At 43.4% G+C, this 18,070-nt stretch overlaps 2 protein-coding genes across 3 annotated transcripts; one reads left to right on the top strand and one right to left on the bottom strand.

Annotated features, from left to right (window-relative positions):
* Positions 1-2,285: 2,285 nt before the first annotated feature.
* Positions 2,286-6,642, bottom strand: LOC121555014 (putative methyltransferase DDB_G0268948). 2 transcript variants are annotated; one of them, XM_041868775.2, is made up of 7 exons: positions 6,530-6,642; positions 5,875-5,994; positions 4,742-4,905; positions 3,138-3,351; positions 2,916-3,019; positions 2,650-2,787; positions 2,286-2,528 (listed from the first exon to the last, which is right to left on the bottom strand). In XM_041868775.2, exons 2-7 carry the CDS (start codon positions 5,983-5,985, stop codon positions 2,435-2,437), a joined length of 825 nt encoding a protein of 274 aa, XP_041724709.1. In that variant the 5' UTR covers positions 5,986-5,994; positions 6,530-6,642; the 3' UTR covers positions 2,286-2,434. The 2 variants fall into 2 exon arrangements, with proteins under 2 accessions (XP_041724709.1, XP_041724708.1); XM_041868774.2 differs by having other exon boundaries at positions 5,875-5,999.
* Positions 6,643-14,735: 8,093 nt separating this feature from the next.
* Positions 14,736-17,914, top strand: LOC121554920. Its single transcript, XM_045212001.1, has 6 exons — positions 14,736-14,820; positions 14,963-15,265; positions 15,468-15,660; positions 16,026-16,133; positions 16,765-16,849; positions 17,086-17,914. Exons 2-5 carry the CDS (start codon positions 15,022-15,024, stop codon positions 16,832-16,834), a joined length of 615 nt encoding a protein of 204 aa, XP_045067936.1. The 5' UTR covers positions 14,736-14,820; positions 14,963-15,021; the 3' UTR covers positions 16,835-16,849; positions 17,086-17,914.
* The last annotated feature ends 156 nt before the right edge of the window (positions 17,915-18,070 follow it).

Below are 18,070 nucleotides of genomic sequence, written 5' to 3' on the forward strand. Positions count from 1 at the left end.
CGTTGTACGAGATCTTCAGTTTCTTGGCAATTTCTCGCATGGATTAGCCTTCATTTCTCAGAACAAGAATAGACGAGTTTCAGAAGAAAGTTATTTGTTTCTGGCCATTTTGAGCCTGTAATCGAACCCACAATTGCTGATGCTCCAGATACTCAACTAGTCTCAAGAAGGCCAGTTTTATTGCTTCTTTAATCAGCACAACAGTTTTCAGCTGTGCTAACATAATTGCAAAAGGGTTTCCTGCTACAATAGCCGTTTACAACATTAACAATGTCTACACTGTATTTCTGATCAATTTGATGTTATTTTAATGGACAATTTTTTTTTCTTCTTTGAAAACAAGGACATTTCTAAGTGACCCCAAACTTTTGAACGGTAGTGTGTGTGTATATATATATATATATATATATATATATATATATATTTATGACCTGGGTGACTGGATGGTAGGAAGCTTGGCCCCATTGATATACTGGGCCGTATGCACTACCCTCTGTAGCACCTTACGGTCAGATGCCGAGCAGTTGCCATACCAGGCGATGATGCAACCGGTCAGGATGCTCTCGATGGTGCAGCTGTATAACTTTTTGAGGATCTGGGGACCCATGCTAAATCTTTTCAGTCTCCTGAGGGGGAGAAGGTGTTGTCGTGCCCTTTTCACGACTGTCTTGGTGTGTTTGGACCATGATAGTTTGTTGGTGATGTGGACACCAAGGAACTTGAAACTCTCGATCTACTCCAGTACAGCCCCATCGATGTTAATGGGGGCCTGTTTGGCCCTCCTTTTCCTATAGTCCACGATCAGCTCCTTTGTCTTGCTCACGTTGAGGGAGAGGTTGTTGTCCTGGCACCACACTGCCAGGTCTCTGACCTCCTCCCTATAGGCTGTCTCATCGTTGTCGATGATCAGGCCTACCATTGTTGTGTCGTCAGCAAACTTAGGAAGTCCAGGATCCAGTTGCAGAGGGAGTTGTTTAGTCCCAGGGTCCTTAGCTTAGTGATGAGCTTTGTGGGCACTATGGTGTTGAACGCTGAGCTGTGGTCAATGAACAGCATTCTCACATAGGTGTTCCTTTTGTCCAGGTGGGAAAGGGCAGTGTGTCTTTCCCGTTTTTTTTTAGAGTTAGGCTATTGCATTTTCTCACAGGTGTGAAGAGATAACTCGATCCGGTGGAATACGACGATACAAGCGCTTATTTCAGAGAGCGCTCCTTAAGCCACGCCCCAGCCTCTGATTTTACAGTGGGTCCGCCATGGTTCTGTGCAGTCTAGTTATGCTAATATATTTTCAGTTAATTTCGTCTTTGACTTAATAAGTCAAATATCTTTGAGTAGTAAACAGTTAAACAACAACGAGTCGCAGAGAGTTCGTAATAGAACATACCAGAGGGGGCGTAGTTTACTAGGCTACCTAAATGATTGGGATCATCTGGTTACCACAAATCTTTGGAATACATGGAGCTCGTTGACAAAACAGACCATGGAACGCCTTTTCACACGAAGGTCTGCAGTGGGTCTGTGTAAATTATGCGATTATATTGGAGACAGGTTTATAGCAGTGAATGTCATCTATTAATTTACTCTTATAGTATTTCTAAGTAGAAGCCATATCAGCCAGGGAAACTAATTGTTCTCACTTTATGATAGAACATTCAGATTTGTCTGCCTGACTGTGGGGCTCTTTACCTGAATTATTATGATTTTCCTGTGATCACAACAAAATTACTTATTTTGCTCAAATAGAGATATAATTAAATTGTGTTTTCTTCAAAAAGATAGGCCTGAGAAAAGAACATTCAAACAATGACCTCTAGTGACCATAGTTGGAACAGCACCTTAGTCAGTAGAGTTCAGGTAGCAGCTATACAAATGTCATGTAATTTAGTGTAAAAATACACATTCAGTTTTGGCAACAATAAATGATCATGACCAGATTGTGTAGCTAAAGAGACCGCCATTGGAGTTTAGGAATTGGAAACAGAATTGTGTGATTCACAACTCCCACACAGTCATTCTGGAAAGGAATCTATAGAAGCTTGTATCCATGAAGGAAAACTAGATACTGAAAGTGCTATGCTAGGTACCAGTACTTTTTGCCATATAGAGATCCCCTCTGCTTTGATCCCATCTGCTAGAAATCCTCTACTCTCCGCATGCGCACACACACACACACACACACACACACACACACACACGTATCTGGTATCACTCGTACCACTGGGCTGTGTTTGTGTGCTTGTGAAGTAACAAAACTGGAGCCAGAGTGACAAATATAACAAATAAGATACCAATCTTTGGAAAGTTTTAATACAAATATAATAACTAATTTCTATAATTGTTCATCATCATGAATTAAGACAGATAAGTAGTAGCACATATTAGTGTCCAGTTTCACCACAGGGGACACAGTGTAGTCTCAGTCATTGATCAGTAGCTAGTCCTCTGGCTTGCAGGCGAGCATGAAGAAATACCTTACTCCAACCACAAGCTCAGTCTCTGGGGAGGTCACCCCCATCACAGCCAACAGTCTGGAGAGGAGAGAGAGAGAGAGAGAATGAGAGAGGGGGAGGGAGGGATGTGAGATGTAACATGAAATGTTACCTTTACATTTTTGACCAGCATCAACTAGGGATTGTGTCAGGGACCAACCTGTGGGTGATATCAGTTGACAGTCTGCTGGCCTCCTCTGGGTCTTTCTTTAGTAGAGCCTGGTAGCTGGAGAAGGACTCTATCATACCAATGTAGCTGGACAGAGACATGGACCTCCTCACCAACATACACTCCTGCCTAACAACACAGCATTAGCATTACCTTAGAGTAAACTCAACCCATCTTATACATCAAATCAAACACTTATTGTAAGTACATAGGTAATAGCAACGAGGGCAGTGGATGTATCCGAGCTCAGGCCTCACCACTCTTTCTCTGTGTAGGGGATGGAATCGTAGGACTCTTTGTAAAGAGCCACAGAGCAGGGGCCCAGGCACGGGTTACGATAGGGCAGGAGTGCAGCATAAAACTGATGAGATAAAAAATAAAATAAAATAAAAGGCCAATTTTTGAATTTTGTATATGATCGACTTATCATTATGTGTTTGGATAATATACTTTTATTCTATTTTCTAGAGCTTCCAGACCTCCTTGCAGACTGTGTTGAGGTTGTGGTAGCAGTCTCCATAGTGAAGCTCCATGTCCATGGTGTAGTTGAGTAGAGCCAGGCAACCTTTAGGCTTCAGGATCCTGTGGGCTTCCTGGAGGAACCGCGGCCGGTCAAACCAGTGGAAGGCAGACATGGCCGTCACCAGGTCCACTGACCTGTCTGCAAACGGCAGCTCCTCAGCCCGGCACTGTCTACACAGAGACACAGAGACAAGAGACATACTATCACAGGGATACATACATACAAACATATTGTAATTTAAAGATATCCACCAGACTGGTACCAGATCAGTTAGTGCTTTCTTGCCAACTCCTAAGGTTATGGTCACAATATTAGTTGACAAAACAGCACTAACAAATCTGGAACCAGACTACAATTCACACACAACGTTGTGTTTTGGTTTGGTTCCTTGGATATGGCTCCCTTCATTCAATCCTAACTGGGAACATCTACTGTACATGTAGATGTGTTCCAGAACAGTATTAGTAGCTGTAGCTTTTATGTTTTCTCACTAGAGTTTGAGCAGACAAGGGTCCCATTGTCGGTCTTGGCCGTTGGCCTAATTTCACTGTGTCCCCCTCAACAAAGGACTTTAACCCTACAGTTCCTTCTCCCATCACACTGTGGTTAAGGGCTGTTTTATATTGGCCATATACCACAAACCCCCGAGGTGCCTTGTTGCTATTATAAACTGGTTACCAACGGAATTGAGCAGTAAACATTTATGTTTTGTCATACCCGTGGTATACGGTCTGATATACCACGGGTGTCAGCCAATCAGCATTCATGGCTCGAACCACCCAGTTTATAATCTTCATTATACCAGGACTCTTCTGAGGTCTCAGAGAAATGTCCCAGAAATAAATAAATCTGTACGTAACATCTACCCTCTACAGTAGGCCTACTTCTACCAAAACTCATTCTGTCACAGTAATGTAAACAGGGTTTGAATCAGTGTCAGTGTCGGTGTCAGTAAAACAAAATACAACCCTATCCTCCTCCTGAAGACCTCCACCTCTCTGGGGCGGTGGCTCTGACCTATAGGAGATGTTAGGGGCGGTGGCTCTGACCTATAGGAGATGTTAGGGGCGGTGGCTCTGACCTATAGGAGATGTTACGGGCGGTGGCTCTGACCTATAGGAGATGTTAGGGGCGGTGGCTCTGACCTATAGGAGATGTTAGGGGCGGTGGCTCTGACCTATAGGAGATGTTAGGGGCGGTGGCTCTGACCTATAGGAGATGTTAGGCGCGGTGGCTCTGACCTATAGGAGATGTTAGGGGCGGTGGCTCTGACCTATAGGAGATGTTAGGGGCGGTGGCTCTGACCTATAGGAGATGTTAGGGGCGGTGGCTCTGACCTATAGGAGATGTTAGGCGCGGTGGCTCTGACCTATAGGAGATGTTAGGCGCGGTGGCTCTGACCTATAGGAGATGTTAGGGCGGTGGCTCTGACCTATAGGAGATGTTAGGCGCGGTGGCTCTGACCTATAGGAGATGTTAGGCGCGGTGGCTCTGACCTATAGGAGATGTTAGGCGCGGTGGCTCTGACCTATAGGAGATGTTAGGGGCGGTGGCTCTGACCTATAGGAGATGTTAGGCGCGGTGGCGTGGTCCAGGGCCACCTCCAGCTGGGCAGGGCTGACGTCGGTCCCCACCACCGAGGAGAAGTGAGGGGCCAGGAGCACAGTTCCTTGACCCGATCCACAGCCTACGTCTACTGCCAGGTCACAGGGCTGCACGCCCCTCTGTCAGGACAGGACATGATCATCACACATACACTACCGTTCAAAAGATTGGGGTCACTTAGAAATGTCCTTGTTTTCGAAAGAAAAGCAATTTGTTTGTCCATTAAAATAACATCAAATTGATCAGAAATACTGTGTTAATGTTGTAAATGGCTATTGTAGCTGGAAACGGCTGATTTTTTATGGAATATCTACATAGGCGTACAGAGGCCCATTATCAGCAACCATCAGTCCTGTGTTCCAATGGCACGTTGTGTTTGCTAATCCAAGTTTATCATTTTAAAAAGGCTAATTGATCATTAGAAAACCCTTTTGCAATTATGTTAGCACAGCTGAAAACTGTTGTGCTGATTAAAGAAGCAATAAAACTGGCCTTCTTGAGACTAGTTGAGTATCTGGGGCATCAGCAATTGTGGGTTCGATTACAGGCTCAAAATGGCCAGAAACAAATAACTTTCTTCTGAAACTCGTCAGTCTATTCTTGTTCTGAGAAATGAAGGCTATTCCATGTGAGAAATTGCCAAGAAACTGAAGATCTCGTACAACGCTGTGTACTACTCCCTTCACAGAACAGCGCAGACTGTCTCTAACCAGAATAGAAAGAGGAGTGGGAGGCCCCGGTGCACAACTGAGCAAGAGGACAAATACATTAAAATTGCTTTTCTTTCGAAAACAAGGACATTTCTAAGTGACCCCAAACCTTTGAACGGTAGTGTAGGTATCAGACATCATTAGTATATGTGAATCTTTTTTAAGGCAGGAGGATGTCAATTTACCTTCAGTTTATTTGCAAAACATTGAAAAGCAGGAATAAAACATGCAGCAATATAATTCTGTAATTTAATTATTCAATACTATTACATCCACAGACTGTAACTATATGATTTGAACGCATACATATTGCATGATGTCAAAATAAGAACAAACAAATAGTCTTTGTATTCTGCGAAACATGTATGTCACTCCTACCTTTTTCTTTAGGAAGGACATGACTTCTTCAATGAGCTGAGCCGAGGGAGAGACCCTGTACCTCCAGTAGGAGGTAGCATGCTCCCTACCTTCAAACAGACGATGGGCCATGCCACTGAGCTGTACTACAGCAGAAAACAACAGGAATAGAAATGTTCTCTTCTGCTCAGAAAGATACCTGCTTTTCAGAAGGCTTTTACTAAAACTCAGGCAAGCTCTCCTTCCAGCCTGGTCTCACAGACTAGACATAACATAGTAATATTAAATCAGAGACACTCAAATTATTGTGATATGTAATGTTTGGTATGGTTACATAAGACATAAGTTTACTTAAGGCAAACCCTGTTAGCTAACCCTTCCCCTAACCCTTTAACCTAACTCCTAACCTTAACCCTTAGCCTAGCCAACGTTAGCAACAACAAATTGTAATTCGTAACATATCATATGAAATGGATGATGGACATCCACAAATTAATACAGATCATGCGAAACATAACATATCATACTAGATGGAGTGTCTCGGATTTACGTACAGAATAATACGAAATGCTCTGAGACCAGGTTACTCCTTCTCACTGTGGTGTGTGGTGGCTACATAAACAAACGTGATCACACACACACACATAAACTCACAGACACACACTAACACACTCACCGCAGGAGATTCCCTTACTTCACAGGTCCAGTTCCAGGGAAACCACTACGTGTTAGGCCAGGCATGTATGAGAGAGGCCCCTGGATAGAGAGAGGAAGGGGCGTTGCAGTGGATTCATGGGAATGTGGGTTGTTTAGTAATGAGGCCTTTTAAGAAGGGGGCCAGGGTTACATGGGGTCACAGAGAGCTGTGTGGGGTGTCAGAACCAATAAGAAGTCCTGTGGAGATGGAATGGGGGAGGTATCAGAATCTTGTTAGCCAATGAGGTGGCTTTTCAATGATGATTGAGGAGGGAAAAGACATAAAAGCCAGTCTTCCTACTTATTCAGATCATGTTGTACATTCAGACCTCTCTCTAAATTTCCCCCCGGCTGTTACTGCAATAACACATCATTATGTATAGCATAACATCATTAAGACATGCTGTATTCGGCCTGGGGTTCACTGTGCCATAGCTAGACACAGTGGCGGCTCCTGAAAAAATTCTCAGGAGGGGCAATTTTTCTGATGATTTAGGTGACCTACACACATTTAAAAAAAGATATGTCCAGCAACAACATGAAGACAGGGGCAGCATATAAGTCAATACCAGAAGCATTTATTGACTGATCTCAAAAGTGTTGGCTTACCAGGGTTGGTGGAGCCCTCAGTTTCATCTTTGCCTCGCAAAGCTAACTCAAACACTCCGCAAAACTTCACACACTGGATTAGCCGGCTGAGGATGTGGCGGTTCTTGCTAATGTCGTAGTAAATATATTTGTTATAGTGAATATGGAATATGATATGTTGAGTAAAATGTTGTGCTAAGATCTATTTAGGTCAGGAGCTGGTTATAAGTTCTGTTCCTATCCAATAACAATAGACAAAAGGGTCCTATCTTGTCAGCCTTGTCAGCAGGTGGCCAAGGACAACACCCACGCCATAGGCCTCTCAGTTCTTCCAACTCACGAGTTCTTGCTCTGAGGACACACACACACACAAACACACACACACACACATCATCACTGTTAAACACACACACACACACACACATCATCACTGTTAAACACACACACACACACACACAAAAAAATCCCCTCTCTTAGGCTGAACATTTGAAGACAGAGAACCCGACTCAGAGCCAATGCAACAGTGACAGTAGCCTGCAGGGGACCTCGCCCAACTCATCAGGACCAATCAGAAGATCAGAACTACTAGATTGAACCTACTTCATTTATTGCATAAAATGTCTGCACACAATGTTTCGGGGCTCTCTTCAGATAATAATAATAATAATAATATGCCATTTAGCAGACGCTTTTATCCAAAGCGACTTACAGTCATGCGTGCATACATTTTTGTGTATGGGTGGTCCCGGGGATCGAACCCACTACCTTGGCGTTACAAGCACCATGCTCTACCAGCTGAGCTACAGAAAGTGGATACTCATGGATGCGCATTGCAATTGTAAAATGTCAACACAATTGGAGACACCACGTCATTTTTGGAGACATGTTATTGACAGTAAACTATTGTAGATGCGACTGCTAACTAAATAAAACATTTTAGCTGGCTAGCTAATCATCTTAGCTAAATGTGGGGCAAACAATTCAGTTATTTACCGTTAATTTGAGGGATTGGGGTGAAAGAAATCGAGTTACATAGTGATACTTTACGATATACTGTATTGACAATATCGCAATATTTTAGCGCTAGTTGGCTGTACCTGCACCAAAACACCATTATTGTTCCTTCATAGCTTGTTCTCAATCTTTTCACATTGGGAGCAAATTTGTTTTCAGCACTTTTATTTCCATGACTGATCAAAACTCGTTCTCATGGCTTTCTGATCCCTCTGCAACAGACATATGGTGCGCAATAAAATCACAGTATCGAATCGCAATACGTATAGAATCATGAGACTCGCAATGCTGATGCATATATCTTATCGTGAGGTTCCTGGCAATTCCCAGCCCAAGTTCATTTGCCACAACAAATCTCTTCGCTAGCAAACGCGATGTCTTCTCCAAAACGGCAATGTGTCTCCAGCAATGTTTACTTTTTTGACGTTCTATGGCATCTCCACTTTCCAAGCATATATGACCACATGTAATATTTTGGTAAGTGATGCAAATAGTGAACTATGTAGGGCCAGGATGTAAAATATATGTAGCTGCAGCAATTTCTCTTATCTGATATGGTAAGTAATGGGGCTTAATTTATAGCTCCCTAAGAGTTTGACGAACGGGTCCGTGAACGCGATTCCAGATATATTTACCTCTGAATAAACTGCCTTTATTACACCATATCCACATCCAGTAAACTTGTGATTATCAACACTAACCTCATCGTTGTGGCGGCGGACAGCTAGCCTGTATCCCTCGTCATCCAGTTGAGTGAGTGGCAATGTCTTTTTCGTTCGTACCAATTTTTGGAAAATCCTCGGGTGTAGGACTTTCCGCCTTTAGTAGAAACCTGTTGAATTATTAAATTTGGTCTGGGAGGTCCTAATTGTTTCGTTGCCAATTTATCTCCATTTGTTCGCCGACAAAAAGGAACTTCTTTCAAACAATCCACTCTTTTCTCAGTTACGTTCATGGTTACGTAACGTATGACGAAAGCGCGTAAGTGCAAGCCCACAGACACCCATTGAGATTGTATTGAAGGCTCTGAAATTTGAAAAAAATAGATTTTACATGGGAGTCTATTACAGACTTCTGGGTGATTTTCAACCTGACTGAAATCGCCCCAAAAGGGGGGGGAGCCATTTGAAGCACGACTTTAGCCTGATTCGACATTTAGTGGCAGTGTGGCACTGTGGCAGATCAGACGTATAGATTACAACACTGATAACTACTGTTGCCGTGATATAATTGATTAGAAAAAAAATCCCTTCCTTTTCCCGTTTGGCAGTGCGTCGCCCATATCGCCCTATTGAACAGGCCGCCCCTGGCTAGACAACAATAGGCTTTGTACCTAGGTTTACCACTACACCTTACAGAGAGTTAATAAACGGTCAAGGACTGGTCCAAGATTCGACCAGAGTTCTCTCAGCTATGTACGTCACCCTGTTGGTATAATATGATACATTTGATTGAACCCATGCACTCCATATTGAAAAGAAAGCAACAGAAAATCCAGACAAGTTTTTGAAGTTTGATAATATAAAAAAGTTTTAAATGTTTTATTGTACGTTTCTGGCAAGGAAGAGATACATTTGGCTACCATTTTCATAATGATATGACTATAGAATGAGGTGAATAGTTTGCTCTACATTATAATGTACAAAACAAAGGGGACTTCCATGACATCTTATGCAAACAGAATCATTGCTCTATTAACAACAGCTTGAAGAGGATTCAGCTTGAACTAACATATCTTAGGACCGCTGACACACATCTGTCTCCACACAAACACAATCACACTGTAAAGAGTGATTACTCCGGTTTAGATGCCAGGACACAGAAATACTCCATTGTCACGTCCATGGATGTGTCAGGTGACCTGACTCCCATCTCCTTCAGAAATCTGCAACCATATTACATCAACATATTTGATAAAAGTGGCATGCATGAAAATAAAATAAAATAATTCATTAATTTGTTTATTCGTTCATTCATTCTTTTGTTCATTCATTCGCTCATTCATTCTTTCATTCATTCATTCATAAATTCATTTATTCATAAATTGATTGATTGATTCATAAATTCATTCCTAAATCCATTCATTCATTCATAAATTCATTCATTCTTTCATAAATACATTCATTCATAAATTCATTCATTGACCAGTGTTGTTACCTGTTGTGTGTTCTCTGCAGCAGTGCGGGGTTGTTACCTGTCGTGTGTTCTCTGCAGCAGTGCGGGGTTGTTACCTGTCTTGTGTTCTCTGCAGCAGTGCGGGGTTGTTACCTGTCGTGTGTTCTCTGCAGCAGTGCAGGGTTGTTACCTGTCGTGTGTTCTCTGCAGCAGTGCAGGGTTGTTACCTGTCGTGTGTTCTCTGCAGCAGTGCGGGGTTGTTACCTGTCTTGTGTTCTCTGCAGCAGTGCGGGGTTGTTACCTGTCGTGTGTTCTCTATAGCAGTGTGGGGTTGTTACCTGTCGTGTGTTCTCTGCAGCAGTGCGGGGTTGTTACCTGTCGTGTGTTCTCTGCAGCAGTGCAGGGTTGTTACCTGTCGTGTGTTCTCTGCAGCAGTGCAGGGTTGTTACCTGTCGTGTGTTCTCTGCAGCAGTGCGGGGTTGTTACCTGTCTTGTGTTCTCTGCAGCAGTGCGGGGTTGTTACCTGTCGTGTGTTCTCTGCAGCAGTGCAGGGTTGTTACCTGTCGTGTGTTCTCTGCAGCAGTGCAGGGTTGTTACCTGTCTTGTGTTCTCTGCAGCAGTGCGGGGTTGTTACCTGTCGTGTGTTCTCTGCAGCAGTGCGGGGTTGTTACCTGTCGTGGTGTTCTCTGCAGCAGTGCGGGGTTGTTACCTGTCGTGTGTTCTCTGCAGCAGTGCAGGGTTGTTACCTGTCGTGTGTTCTCTGCAGCAGTGCGGGGTTGTTACCTGTCGTGTGTTCTCTGCAGCAGTGCGGGGTTGTTACCTGTCGTGTGTTCTCTGCAGCAGTGCGGGGTTGTTACCTGTCGTGTGTTCTCTGCAGCAGTGCGGGGTTGTTACCTGTCGTTTGTTCTCTGCAGCAGTGCGGGGTTGTTACCTGTCGTGTGTTCTCTGCAGCAGTGCGGGGTTGTTACCTGTCGTGTGTTCTCTGCAGCAGTGCAGGGTTGTTACCTGTCGTGTGTTCTCTGCAGCAGTGCGGGGTTGTTACCTGTCGTGGTGTTCTCTGCAGCAGTGCGGGGTTGTTACCTGTCGTGGTGTTCTCTGCAGCAGTGCAGGGTTGTTACCTGTCGTGTGTTCTCTGCAGCAGTGCGGGGTTGTTACCTGTCTTGTGTTCTCTGCAGCAGTGCGGGGTTGTTACCTGTCGTGTGTTCTCTGCAGCAGTGCGGGGTTGTTACCTGTCGTGTGTTCTCTGCAGCAGTGCGGGGTTGTTACCTGTCGTGTGTTCTCTGCAGCAGTGCGGGGTTGTTACCTGTCGTGTGTTCTCTGCAGCAGTGTGGGGTTGTTACCTGTCGTGTGTTCTCTGCAGCAGTGCAGGGTTGTTACCTGTCGTGTGTTCTCTGCAGCAGTGCGGGGTTGTTACCTGTCGTGTGTTCTCTGCAGCAGTGCAGGGTTGTTACCTGTTGTGTGTTCTCTGCAGCAGTGCGGGGTTGTTACCTGTCGTGTGTTCTCTGCAGCAGTGCGGGGTTGTTACCTGTCGTGTGTTCTCTGCAGCAGTGCGGGGTTGTTACCTGTCGTGTGTTCTCTGCAGCAGTGCGGGTTGTTACCTGTCGTGTGTTCTCTGCAGCAGTGCGGGGTTGTTACCTGTCGTGTGTTCTCTGCAGCAGTGCAGGGTTGTTACCTGTCGTGTGTTCTCTGCAGCAGTGCGGGGTTGTTACCTGTCGTGTGTTCTCTGCAGCAGTGCGGGGTTGTTACCTGTCTTGTGTTCTCTGCAGCAGTGCGGGGTTGTTACCTGTCGTGTGTTCTCTGCAGCAGTGCAGGGTTGTTACCTGTCGTGTGTTCTCTGCAGCAGTGCGGGGTTGTTACCTGTCTTGTGTTCTCTGCAGCAGTGCGTTGGCAACATCAGGCTCCGCCCTCTGGAAGGCCTGGTACATGGAGAAGGACTCTATGAAACCCACTATACTCCTGACTGAGATCTGCTACTTTAGTGGGATACACTCAATTCTGAAAGACTAATAGATATCCATCCGCACACTGTTGAATTTAGAGGAGAACCATAGTGGAAGCCCTATGCTCCCAAGGGGCCGAGTTTAAGTCACATTATTAAATGCTCCCACAGTTTATTGAGTGCAACATTTCAACCACCTGACAGTAACTTGTGCGTGCAAACAGCTGATTTTGAATGGAATATCTACATAGGTGTACAGAGGCCATTTATCAGCAACCATCAGTCCTGTGTTCCAATGGCAGGTTGTGTTTGCTAATCCAGGTTTATCATTTTAAAAGGCTAATTGATCATTAGAAAACCATTTTGCTATTATGTTAGCACAGCCGAAAACTATTGTGCTGATTAAAGATGCAATAAAACTGGCCTTCTTGAGACTAGTTGAGTATCTGGAGCATCAGCAATTGTGGGTTCGATTACAGGCTCAAAATGGCCAGAAACAAATAACTTTCTTCTGAAACTCGTCAGTCTATTCTTGTTCTGAGAAATGAAGGCTATTCCATGTGAGAAATTGCCAAGAAACTGAAGATCTCGTACAACGCTGTGTACTACTCCCTTCACAGAACAGCGCAGACTGTCTCTAACCAGAATAGAAAGAGGAGTGGGAGGCCCCGGTGCACAACTGAGCAAGAGGACAAATACATTAGAGTGTCTAGTTTGAGAAACAGACGTCTCACAAGTCCTCAACTGGCAGCGTCATTAAAAAGTACCCGCAAAACACCAGTCTCAACATCAACAGTGAAGAGGCAACTCTGGGATGCTGACCTAGGCAGAGTTGCAAAGAAAAAGCCATATCTCAGACTGGCCAATAAAAATAAAAGATTAAGATGGGCAAAAGAACACAGACACTGGACTTTTTCTTTGCAACTCTGCCTAGAAGGTCAGCATCTCATTCCAAAATCATGGGCATTAATATGGAGTTGGTCCCCCCTTTGCTGCTATAACAGCCTCCACTCTTCTGGGAAGGCTTTCCACTAGATTTTGGAACATTGCTGCAGTGACTTCAGCCACAAGAGCATTAGTGAGATCGGGCACTGATATTGGGCGATTAGGCCTGGCTCGCAGTCGACGTTCCAATTAATCCCAAATGTGTTCGATGGGGTTGAGATCAGGGCACTGTGCAGGCCAGTCAAGTTCTTCCACACCGATCTCGACAAACCATTTCTGTACGGACCTCGCTTTGTGCACGGGGGCATTGTCATGATGATACAGGAAAGGGCCTTCCCCAAACTGTTGCCACAAAGTTGGAAGCACAGAACTGTCTAAAATGTCATTGTATGCTGTAGCGTTAAGATTTCCCTTCACTGGAATTTTTTTTGCCCATAGTAAAGTTTCAATAATGTTGACATTTGACTGGCCTGTTAAGTGATCCCACTGGGCACAGACGTCAGTTCAACATCTAGTTTTGCTTTACATTTGGTTGAGTTGTCAACTAATGTGAAATCAACAAAACATGTCACCATGTCATTGGATTTAGGTTAAAACTACAAGGGACAGAGCACCAATACCAATTGATATGGACCTCACATGACGGCAGACACTCAAACACTACAATAGCCACAATTACTTCCTCTACTTGTAGATCTGTATTGAACACATTGGGTTTTTCAAAAGGCAGTGGATATAATCTTTCCATGAGGCCAAACTTTGGAAATGCTGGAGAGTTTGTGTTCATGCAAACCAAACCAGCTTCAGTTATTGTGGTGAGGTTTGAGGCGTTTGCTTTCAAAGGAGATCTGCTAAATGACGTAAATGTAAATGTAAAAGGTATTGTGTATATTTGTTTATTGTCACTTCGTCAATATCAGAATTAGAGTCAAACACAAGCATGTTCCTTTTGTGTTTGATAACACTAAAAACACGTACTGGATATAACATCAAGGATGTTCGATTTGTAAATGTTAACCAATTATTTTTGAAGTAATCTACAACTCTACGTTTGCAGTTACCCCCTATGATTGGCCTTCATTTCGTCTGGGTTCTGATGTGAGTTTTAGTTGTAAGCTGTCCAGCCTACAAGAAGGGACCACACTTCAGTGGGAAAGAGATGGAGATTCTACTTCTAACACCACGTTGTTTTACGACAACACAGTCCACATGGTTATCCATAGTTGTCAAGGTCGAGGTAAGGAGTAGACCAAGGCGCAGCGTGATGAACAAACATACTTTAATTAGTTAAAGTTTAAACATGAATACAAAACAAGAAACGACTCGTGACGTCCACGGTATCAATGACCGAACACGGAACAAAAACCCACAAACACAAAGGGAAAACAGACAGTTTAAATATGGCTCCCAATCAGAGACAACCAGCCAACAGCTGACACTCGTTGCCTCTGATTGGGAGTCACTCAGGCAAACATAGAAATCAACAAACTAGAACCCCCAACATAGAAATAAACACATAGAATAAACACACCCTGGCTCAACAAATAGAGTCCCAGAGCCAGGGTGTGACAATAGTGTTGATCAGAGCAGTAAGGGAAGATACAACTGCACTCTCAGACAGAATGGAACACGGTTATATGAGGTTTATAATACCTTGAATGTTCAGACAAGTAAGTTAGCTAGATTTGTGGATAGTAGTAGTAATAGATTAATTAATTAACAGTAACTGAAGATTCACTCGTGTGTAGATTAACTTGATTGTTGTAGATATTCTTCTTCATAGTATTTTCCCACAATGTTTATTTTTTCCAGGCACATTAAACAAGCCAGTAACTTTGTTCCGAGAGAGCAGCAACAGCAGTGAGGTGAAGATGATGTGCAGGTCTTTATCCTGGTACAGCAAAGCCTCCTGGACCAAGAGCACATCTCCAGTGGAAGCACCTACTGCTCTGACTTCAGATGATAGACTAGAAATTGACCGGTTCTCATCTCCCACGTTCAACCATATATATTTCCCCCTGCGAGTTTCACCAGTGGCATTTGAGGATGGAGGATTGTTCAGATGTAATTTTAATAGCCATCTTATGTCTTATGTTCAACTCACAACCATTCAAGGTAACTTTTCTTTTGTCTTTTAACAATGTTCAATGAGAGAGCAGACATTCTCTGTTCACGTAGCCTAATGTTGGTTCTCTGATTGTCAACCACAAAATAACATGTTTAATTAATCAGCTGTATACTAGGCCTACATTATTATTACGGTATACTGTTCTTTCAGAGGGGAAAGTTCTGTTATGTTTTCTGTTCTCTGGCCCAGTCTCTGCATCTGGAGGGCCCCCTGGTGGCCAGTCGGTGGTGCTGAAGTGTGAGGTGTCGGAGGTGAGCGGTGACCCTGTGACCCTGGCCTGGCTGAGGATGGAGGGGAGGAGGGGACTGCTGGTCAAACAGGATGTCCTGACAGAGAGTCACCCCAACAGGACGCTCAGTGTGACCCTGCCCAGCCTCCAAAGGTACCAGCTGCACTGGCAGTGTGGGGTGTTCATAGAGGGCATGCTCAGAGCGAGTGTTCCCCTCAGACTCCGTGGTGCTGGTGGAAGATCAGGGTTACCATTGCCTCTGAAAGGTTACTAATGACGATAGTCGATTATAGTAGGTCACAGTAGATCACATCCTCTGAATGAATAGATTCAGTGAGACATCATGATCATCATTATAAACAACATAAAACAAGTAACCAAATCAATGTCTCTACATTGCCCTTTGCCCCCTACTAAACTGTGATGCATTTGGAGTCATAGCAAAAGCAATTACAGTGTTGTAAGTCCTCAGATGTCTCATTTTTAGCATGTTCTCTTTCATACTTGGTTTCCAACAGACTACACTCAGCAGACTTTGATCATTGCGACCTGTACTGCTCTGGTTGTTGCTGGGATCCTGATTGGTTCTCTGGTGTTCTACCTGAAGAGGAAGAAGACAGACCCAGGTAAAGTCCCTGATAAGGACTAGAACTACAGTAACAGGGCTGTCTCTGCTCCTGATCGAACTTGTCGGGTTGCTATATTTTAGGCCCATGCAAAACATTTGTGTACACATTTATTTTTCTATGATCTCTTTTTTCAAAGCTGTGACATCCCTATCACTCACCCAGAAGAATGACCCAGTCTATGGTAACATAACTGATCCACAAGGAGACCAAGATATACTCTTCACTTTGGAAGTGATATGATGTACAATTCATGAGATAAATGGTATAACAGATGTATGAGAGAGAGGCCTATATGTATATAGGTGATTCACATTTTGGCATTTAGTATTTTTCACTAAAAGAGAGTACCCGAACCCACCCCGTGCTGGCCATATCAATTCCCACTCGACCCACCCAAAACCTGACATCAGGACTGTCTCAAGTGATATTTTATTTTTACCTTGAAGGTATGCCAGACTTACCACTGACTGGGAGGAAAGATGATCCAGAGAGAGACAAACGTAGCTTCAGTGCAGTATAAGTGCACACAAAACACTAAACACAATTTCAAGGGCTGCAGTTACACTGACATGTTAGTCTGCAACTCTCTTTTTTTATCTTCTCTGTTTTTATCTTCTCTGTTTTAAAGAGACCAAGTCATACCTGAGCTGATCTATGTAAACACGCCGCACTTTAACACCTATGAAAACAGCCACTGAGAAGACATCATGAGAGTGGGTGGCCATTCATCATCACACACTTTTAAATAACATTACAATTTCAACAAAACAAAATTAAAAGCTGTAAAATAATTATACTATGCAGTCATGACAGTGTTATGACCATATGACAGGTTATGACAAATTGTCAGCTGTTGTTACATATTATGACATGGTTATGACTGTGTCATAACGTGTTATGACCCTGGGTGTCAAGTAAAATGTTACCCAGTCTTGTTATGCTTTTACAGATAAGGAACCAGGGAGGGGAGCTGTTGAGCTACAGATGTCCGTAGCTGATGCTTGAGGACAACTCCAGGGGTAGCAGAGAAAGCATACAGGCCTATACTATCCGAAGCTTTCAGCATTTGATTGTCCATAAAATACATTTAAGCAATGTATGTATTATTATGTTTATCATGCTAAAACTATTTCATACAATCATTTTTCATTCTAAACTTTCAGGAATCCAACCAAACGGTATCAAACCCATGCAATTGGAGCCATGTCTCTAGCTTATTTTTATTTAAAGATGGAATCCGCATTAGGGGAAACGGCGCCACTGTTCGACCCCCCCCCCCCCCAGCACATTTCTTATTGTTTTGTTTTGTTGATGAGAACGGAGGAGAGGAGCGTTTGTCAGTGTGGTAAAAAAAATGGCTGTGTATATTCTGCTGTCCTATCACGCCTGCAATGATGTCAGAGGGAAAAAACGATGTTCGTTGTTTGCAGTAACTTCTTTGTAATATCCTAAACGAACATGGCAGTTTCACCAATGAAGGATTTCAGCTTTAAAGCTAAAGACTTTCACAAAATTCAATGATGAAAGTTATAACGGGTGTAACCCCATTATTACATCATGTACTTTACTTACTGTACCATATGTTTTTAATGAATCACTGTAGGACCAGTGATGTAACTAACAAACTGCTTCCTGTAGCACCAGTTTAGATCATGTTAAGTCACATTTTTCATAGTCTGAGTTGATTCTATTTCAATTCCAGTTCAATTTGTACCTTTTTACCGTGGTGTGTTTTTCTTACAGTATTACTAATGCTATTGACAATAAAAGCACATACTTTAGAATATTCTGGGTTAATTTCATTACTGTAACTATTAGACATTGCCTGCCTCGGTCATCCAACCGCAGCATTAAATGATCAAAATGGGGAACACATATGCTGATGGTTGAACTCACCTGAGAAAACCTTCACGTTAGCAGATCAAGAGAACAAG

Source organism: Coregonus clupeaformis, chromosome 40 (assembly GCF_020615455.1).
Source record: "Coregonus clupeaformis isolate EN_2021a chromosome 40, ASM2061545v1, whole genome shotgun sequence".
NCBI lineage: Eukaryota > Metazoa > Chordata > Actinopteri > Salmoniformes > Salmonidae > Coregonus > Coregonus clupeaformis.

Coding starts and splice junctions, on each gene's coding strand:
- LOC121554920 (XM_045212001.1), top strand. CDS start 15,022: ATGATGTGCAGGTCTTTATCCTGGTACAGCAAAGCCTCCTGGACCAAG. Junction 15,266..15,467: donor TCAACTCACAACCATTCAAG/GTAACTTTTCTT, acceptor TCTCTGGCCCAG/TCTCTGCATCTGGAGGGCCC. Junction 15,661..16,025: donor ACCCTGCCCAGCCTCCAAAG/GTACCAGCTGCA, acceptor GGTTTCCAACAG/ACTACACTCAGCAGACTTTG.
- LOC121555014 (XM_041868775.2), bottom strand. CDS start 5,985: ATGGCCCATCGTCTGTTTGAAGGTAGGGAGCATGCTACCTCCTACTGG. Junction 4,906..5,874: donor TGTCCTTCCTAAAGAAAAAG/GTAGGAGTGACA, acceptor CTGTCCTGACAG/AGGGGCGTGCAGCCCTGTGA. Junction 2,788..2,915: donor CCCTACACAGAGAAAGAGTG/GTGAGGCCTGAG, acceptor CTGTGTTGTTAG/GCAGGAGTGTATGTTGGTGA.